General features: G+C 36.5%; 2 protein-coding genes across 4 annotated transcripts in view; both read right to left on the bottom strand.

Moving 5' to 3' along the window:
* The window catches only part of LOC110263292, a 5,357-nt gene extending 4,631 nt beyond the window's left edge, over window positions 1-726 (bottom strand). The window contains exons 1-2 of the mRNA XM_021104406.1: window positions 376-726; window positions 52-292 (exon numbers count right to left, since the gene is read on the bottom strand). Of these exons, the coding sequence (XP_020960065.1) occupies window positions 52-292; window positions 376-463 (329 nt within the window). The 5' untranslated portion in view covers window positions 464-726. The remainder of the gene's footprint in view (window positions 1-51; window positions 293-375) is intronic.
* On the bottom strand, window positions 1,017-3,011 carry LOC107648637 (glycine-rich RNA-binding protein 2, mitochondrial). 3 transcript variants are annotated; one of them, XM_016352438.2, is made up of 5 exons: window positions 2,676-3,011; window positions 2,092-2,250; window positions 1,920-1,988; window positions 1,428-1,534; window positions 1,017-1,343 (listed from the first exon to the last, which is right to left on the bottom strand). In XM_016352438.2, the coding sequence occupies exons 2-5, from the start codon at window positions 2,213-2,215 to the stop codon at window positions 1,191-1,193; spliced, it is 453 nt and encodes a 150-aa protein (XP_016207924.1). In that variant the 5' UTR covers window positions 2,216-2,250; window positions 2,676-3,011; the 3' UTR covers window positions 1,017-1,190. The 3 variants fall into 3 exon arrangements, with proteins under 3 accessions (XP_016207924.1, XP_016207925.1, XP_016207923.1); XM_016352439.2 differs by having other exon boundaries at window positions 2,692-3,010; XM_016352437.2 differs by having other exon boundaries at window positions 2,680-3,009.

The raw sequence follows: 7,887 nt of genomic DNA, 5'->3' as shown, positions 1-7,887 counted from the left end.
ACCTGATTGAACTCCAGTCGAACCATTAAACCAGTAAATCAATTGTCTCACCAGTTTATTGATCGGTTTGGTTCTTGCAACCTTGACAAATACACTACACAGGACCGATTTCTCCATTTCTTTGATTTTCCTTCAATTCCAAGCTCAATGTTATATTCCAATTGCTCCAATCTATTCTCTAGCATCATCATTCTTCCTTCAATATCATTGTCATCTTCATGCCCAAAATGTTTAGAAATCATTTCATCTAACCAAACGAAATAGTTGCAGACTTTCAGTGAAGTCGCTCCATCTGCAATTGCCATTATTGTGAATACAACTTGTTAAAGCACACAAGAAGTTGAATATATCAATCGAAGATGGAAACACACTTACACGATAATAGGAACAACCGAGGAAAATCCTGTCTGTGTTCTTCAATGTCCCAAATCCTTGCATGATTGTATAAGTTCCACGCTTGCATTTAGGGTGTTGGAACTTGGCCTTCTTCTCCTCACTAGCATTACTACTCGAACACAACATAGTCTTCCATTACTACTCGAACACAACATAGTCTTCCTCTAGCCACAACGCGTGTGAGAGGTTGAAAATTGCTCTCAACCGATCATGATCACTGCTAGTGTTAGGGTTAAAAAAAAGAGTGGGATTTCACATCAAAATGCAAATGACTTTTACGCAGAACAACGTCGTTTTGCTGACTGTGTAGGGACTTAATAGTCCCAACGAATGGGCAACATTCCACGTAAGATGTGTCCAGACCATATCACACCTTAAACGTTATACCTCAACTTTTTCAAATGACTCTGAACGAAAACACCCGTGAAAGGGCTTATTTGTCTGACAAAATAGATGGACAGAGACCAATTTGACATTTTTTAAAGATTAGGAGATGGGTAGTCTAATTTTAAAAAGGACAGAGACCAAAAAAGATATTTCCTCTTTTTTAAAAGAACACTTTGGTGATCTCGAAATATATGCAAAACCCTTCTCGAAACATTTTTTAGAAGAATAAAAAATATTAATCAACACTTGCACACCGAACACAATTGCATTAGAAAGAAATGATCCATTAAAATAGCCGAAAAAACCATAAAAAAGAAATTTATAAACCCTAACATATCTTCTAGTTGCTAATTTACCACCTGAGGCTTGAGCAATCTTAATTTAAGTTTCAGACACAACCCTATGATCTAGAAGGCTGGATCACCATAACCACCACCTCCACCTCTACGGTAACTACCTCCCCCGTAACCGCCACCACCACCGAAACCTCCGCCACCACCCCGAGGTCCAGAAGGCCTATCATTTGCATAGCTCACCCTGATCACTCGACCATTTAGATCCTGAAGAAACAGTGCATATCAGTAAGGCAAACCATCTATTATGTCAAAGTTTGGTACGAACAAGAAAGCATTCCAAGTTCCAACCTGCCCATCCATTGCAGTGAGTGCTGAGCTTGCAGACTCGTCACTTGAGAAGTTGACAAATCCGAAACCTCTTGATCTTCCGGTGTCTCTATCAGTGACCACCCTTGCTGTAAACAAACAAAATCAGGAAAAAAAATATCATCTCAGTATTCCAAACCAGAACAGTATCAGGCATAGTACACGTGTAAAATCTCATCTCATCTTTATCAGAGTTTTAAGACTAACCAACCCAAGGAAACCCATTCATCTCACCATTTGCGGGATAGCTCCGCTCACTCATTCACTAGAAAAATCCAGAACTCTCGTAACAATTAAGCAAGTGATCAGAGATCCCCTGCCTGAATTGATTATAGCAAACATAATCGTAATGCATGTTAGGTTCCTAACGGAATATCTAACTGTCAATGAAGTGCTGTGATGATACCAAAGCAAACTGGAAAACACGTGACCAAATTTGTGCAATATAAATACCACAGGAGAAGGTGAACTCACCATCAACCACATCCCCAAAGCCAGAGAATGCATCCCGAAGAGACTGGTCATCAACTCCATATGAAAGGCCTAGAAATGCAAAATCCAGCATAAGTAATTAGGGTAAAAAAGAAATCAGTGAACAGATATGTAGTTTATCTTGATAACTACGTTTTCAACAATAGTTAAATACCCCCAATGAAAAGCCTGCTTGAGGACATGCAGCGAATATAATTGAGCATTGATGGAGCAGATGCTAATCTGCTTCCGGAAGCACTTTGTCTCAAGAAATTTCCAAGCTTGTTACACAATGCCATGATGATTTAACCAAGCTTCACGCCTTCAGTGTTCCCTAAACCACCATATAGACCCACTATTATTATTATCAATAATCACACTAGCTACAAGAACTGAATGAAAAATTATACCACTTTACCAGTTTTATTTATATATTATGATGACACACATAAGAACAAAACGCAAACACACAAATTTCATTTAACAGGTATGCCATCATATCATAGAGAACCATCTAATCAATAATCACACTTACTAAAACAACTGAATGGAAAATAATACCACGTTACCAGTTTAAACAAGACAGCAAAAAAGAGGGAAAAAATACATTTCAATTGTAAAATTAAGAATTTCCACAAACATTTAGCAGAGATAGAAAACTCAACAATATAACAGCAACTAAAGACTTGGTAAAAAGAAAACAATCAGTAAAAATTTCAAAAAAAAAAAAAACTTGAAAATAATAAAGTATAAACACACTGACGCAAAACAATGCCTGATGATCTTGCTGGACGGCGACGAAGACGATTCTCCTCTGACGCGACGAAAAAGGCGACGCTTCTGCCTCTGACGATAATCCTCAGGCGCGCGACGACGGCTCTGCGCTGACCTTGAGAGTGAGAGGGGAAAGCAGTGACAGGGGAGGAGCTTGGCGGTGAGAGGGGAGGAGGGCGGCGGGCGGCGGACGGCGGTGAGAGGAGAGCGAGAGAGAATCTGTGAAAGGGTTTGAATTTTGCTGGTGCAGAGAATCTGAGAAGAGAGGTAGTGACGGCAGTTATATTTAGGGTTTCCCAAAACTATATATACATAGATTAGAGTACTAAAAGTCCAAAACTGACGAAAAATTACGAGGCTGAGAGTATTTATAATGCTTAGTTTTAATTTCATTTTATTTTAGATTTTACAAGGAGTCACATAAATATTTATGGAAATATTATATATCATAAATATTATACACTAAAAATCATTTGCAATAGAAAAATTAGAATTTTGGGAATATGAAAATTGAGGATTTTGTGTATTTAAATTGGGACAAAAATTAAAATTTTGTAAATAATTGAGAAAAGAATTTACGTTAAATTAATTCGGATCTATTTTTCTACCAAATTGATAAGAAGATAATAAAAAAATAGAGTAATAAAATTCAGGCTGAGTAAATTTAATTTATTTGAGTATATTTTAATTAGATTTTTGTTAAGTTTAATTATTATGTTGGTCCCTATAGTTTTATCAAATTATTTTTTTTTTTCTTTTCAATTAGATCTCTATACCATATCAGATTTTGTAACTAAGTTCGTACCGTGACAAAAATGTTGAAATTAATAAAATATTCTATTAAACTATATAGAATATTCAGTCAAGTGTTAGACATATTTGTTTTGTTTAATAGAATATTATGTTAATTCTAACATTTTTGTTACGGTAAGGACTTAATTACAAAATCTGAAATGGTATAGCGTATAGGGACTCAATTGAAAAGAAAAAAAAAAGTAGAGGAACCTAATTGAAAATTCAATAAAACTATAGGGACCGACATAGTAATTAAATCTTTTGTTACAACGTGAATTTAATGGAAGTTTAATGGATTATATAAGGCGGCATCATTTCACTCATCTTTTTTCAAAAGGATATGGTATTTTCTTACTGATATCAGTATCATTTCAAAGATGATATCCAATACAAATTTCAATTTTAAATCATTTCATTTTATTTAATGTAGAAGTCAAAAGTGACACCCAAAATTAATTTCATTAGAGTTCACTCTTAAATTCTAACCCTATCACATTCTCGTTCTCCAATCCTATTTACCACCCCCAATTTCTCAATCTCTCTTTGATTACCAGACTCCGGTGAATGGATTTGTAGCCGACGAGTGCGATGTTGCGTGGCGGTTCCAGAACAAAAGGAGGAAGTCGTGGTGGAAGGAAGTATTGCAACTTCTGGCTGATGGCATTCAAATACCAATGCACGGTGGAACCCTCACCCCATTCCACTCCTTCAATGTTGCCGCCACAATCTTTGATTTTGCTTCCTCTGGTGGTTCTTTATCTTCATTCCCATGAGGTCGCGGTACTCTATCGTCGAGACCTTGTGCAGCGCTGGGAAGTCAGAGGCTAAAGCAGGGTGTTCTGGCGGTGTCGGAATCGGCGGGAGAGCAGAAGATGTTGCTAACAAGGAACAGGATGATGCCGATGAGGTGGTCGCGAAAGGTGCCGACGGCAAAGATGACAACAGAGATTTCATAGCTGTCGCTAGCAAGGAACTTGGCATTCCAGGTAGGGTTGTGGCTGCCGACCTTGTCGACTCGGGTTCGAGCTTGGTGGAGGAGTCGATCCATGTGAGGGCATAGGTTTGGAGCCTCCGCATGGAGACAGATCAAGTTGATCTCCAATATTTTCTCCTACATCTTCGTCGACGACGCCATTCTCTCTCTCTACAATCTTACTACACCGCCATCTTTCATTCTTTTCAGTATTATTTAGATTTTGAGCATCTGAAGGAGGTAGTTTCCATTGTGGAAGAAGGTGAAGAGGATTGGAGAATGGGAATGTGATAGGGTTAGAATTTGAGAGTGATTATGTTAGGATAGAAGGGTAATTTAAAAATTTTTATTAGTTTTTTAGGGTTTGGATAAATTTGTCTATCCAACCGCATTTTTTATGGTTACAATTAGTTTTAATTTTTTTATGTTCAGATTTGTCAGCGTCATAATCTTTCATAATTAGTTTTGGCACTTTAGTGTATGTGCGTGTATATATATACACGGATATTATACGGGTACCTATGATGCACGGATATAGGACAGGACATCTAGGACATGACACAACATGGAACACACAAATTTTAAAATCTTATAAGACTCAGAGACACAATAAATAATAATATATATTATTTCTAAACTCATTTCGAGAATACATGTTAATAATAAAACTGGACACTCTAACATGTGATGGTATTTAAGTGTGTCCAACTATATCAGAAAAGAATTTTCTATTTTTTATTAATACGTGGTTAGACACAGCAGACACGCATATCAGACGAATATCGATGAGTGTTGTATCCAAAATATGTCTGACACGCGGATAAAGCAACATGACAAATTAAATATTCGTAATTACAATCTACAAACCCTAATCTCAACCTCCTAATCTGAAACTCCTACCATCACCCTAATGTCTCACTTTAATCTTAGCCATTGTTAAGTGCCACCACCATCTCTTACCTTACCTTCTCCTATGGCATAGTTCTTTAACAATAACATTCAATTCTTTAAAAAAATACACAAAAATTAGATCTAGAATGAGAAAGAGAACAAGATTTAGAAGGAGGGAAGGAATGACAAATCTAGATAAGGCAGAGATCAAGAGAAAGAGAAAGAGATCTATTACTTCATCTTCCTTTTGCCACTTCTTTGTCCTTCTTTATTTTTTTCATCCATTTCACCATCTGGCATCTTGGAACCCTCCCTCTTCTACTTATGCCATGGCTTTTCTGGCTCTCGTGTTCTAGTTCTCACTAGCAATTTCAGCTTTTTTTTATTGGTGTCTCTACATGCATTGTCAATGTTATTGTTATTAGTATTTTGAAGTTGGCTTCTCTGTCACTTCTACTATCTCCGTTATTTTTCTCTACTACACAAATTCCTTCTACTTTTGTATCTCTATTTCATTCTTGATTTTAAGTTATTAATTTTTTTCATACCTTGGTATATTTACTACATTCTTCTGTTGTAATTGAGAGAGGGCTCCAATTTCTTATTTTTTTTTAATTAAATGCGCTTTGTATATGAAAGAATTTTGAGAGTGATGAAAGATTAATGAGAGGTAGGAAAGTAAAACAAATATGAGAAATTACCATCTCATAAAAGCTGTTAGTCAATTCAGCATTTTTCGTCTACAGAAAGGGAATCACTTGATAAATGATCATTTTTGTCATGTTTAACTATCTTTAAAGGGTTTTTGTTGTTTCCACTTTTCACGATTATTTTGTTATCGACAAAATATTTTGGATATTCTTTTGGCATTTGAATCTATTTTTTTAAAAGTACTAATTTTTAACTGACGTGACACATATGATTAAGAATGATGTGTATTTATGTAAATATCCAATTCTTTTATTGGTTTAGTTTTTTTCTCTTTAATAGCACCATTGGATATTTGAGAAAAATTTAAAAAGTTTAAATATTTATCAATTTTGTTCCAATATGGGTCTATCGATTAATGCTTAATAAAACTCCACAAAGTTCACTCATTAGCTACAAACACTTTTTGAGGAATTCATAGCTGTAAAAAGTCCAATATAGTAACCCCAAAACTCTTCGTATTCGACCTGTCTCAAGAACTAGGTTAGATCTTGTTAGCCAAAATGAGTCCTCTAACCCGTTATCTAACCCGACTAGGGGAGCATCCTGGAAGCTCCCTACTCGCAAGAAAATCACATGCACTAAATGGGATCCAACTGCCCATTATATGACGAAATGCACCAACAAGGGGAATAACTGTCACAAAACCTACTTTATAACACCCATTATCAGCTCTTAAACTTATTTATAAATACTCCTTCAGGTAACTTTTCATTTCAACTTACACACATTCTACTAAAATACCTACTGACTTTAGCATTAGAATCTCTTGTAAGTACTTCCCAACTATCATCTCAAGAGCATTCCAGGACCTTTGGACCATCCTCATGTTAGGCCCAATCTCTCTCACTAATTCAATTAAGCACATCGAAATATTGGTGTCGTTTTGGAAACCCAACGATCACTCTCAAAAAATGACAGACAACCATCATAGCGACAGTCACACAGTTAGTAATTCAGAGTCTCACACTCGAACCAGGAGACAAGACCGCTGTGCTCCCTCATTCTAACGGCCACCTCTGATTCCTTATAGGGGACCTTCCAAATCCACATGAAACTACCACAATGGGAGCCATTTGAGCATAACACCATGGAAAGAATGGACCTAGTGCATGGCCATTGTAACACCCTATTACATTAAGTTTCACCCTATAGCCGTGAAGCAAAGGCGATAAAGCATCACGACAGTTCTAAAGTTCCATACAATAGTATATAATCAAGAAATAGTATAACTAGAAGCCCAATGAAAGAAACAAATGATCAAAGAACTTAGAATAGAGATACTGATAAACCCTAATTTTAGGTTTTATCTTGTGTTGAATTTGGAGGGTTTCATCAATTCTTTTTACACTTATTCATATAAATTGCATGCTTTTATGATTTTTTTCTAATTGTGTCTTATAGTTCAAAACATGCTTCTTAGACCAGAAAAAATGCTAATTTTTAATCCTCTTCTATTACCATTCGATGCCGTGATGCGTTTGTTAAGTGATTTCAGGATCTATAGGACGAGAATGGCTTAGAGGATGGAAAGGAAGCATATAAAAGTGAAAGGAACATGAAGAATAGAAGTTTTGAAAAGCTGGTTCTCGCGCGTACATGTGACATTTGCAAAGTTCGACTGACACGTACGCGTGGCTCGCGCGTATGCGTAACATGCAGCGCATGATCTCATTAGAATTGCACGTGTCAGCGATTTCTGGACCTTTCTTGGGCCCAATTCAAGCGAATTCTGAAGGGAGAAAGGCCAAGAATTGGAGGGGGAAGGAAGGCAACCAAGCATACACACATAAGGACTTAATTTAGCTAATTTTGGTTCTTAGTTCTTCT

The sequence above is a fragment of the Arachis ipaensis genome, chromosome B06 (genome assembly GCF_000816755.2).
Source record: "Arachis ipaensis cultivar K30076 chromosome B06, Araip1.1, whole genome shotgun sequence".
Classification (NCBI taxonomy): Eukaryota; Viridiplantae; Streptophyta; class Magnoliopsida; order Fabales; family Fabaceae; genus Arachis; species Arachis ipaensis.
Note: the sequence above shows the minus strand (reverse complement) of the source record. Positions and strands in the feature narration are given on the sequence as shown.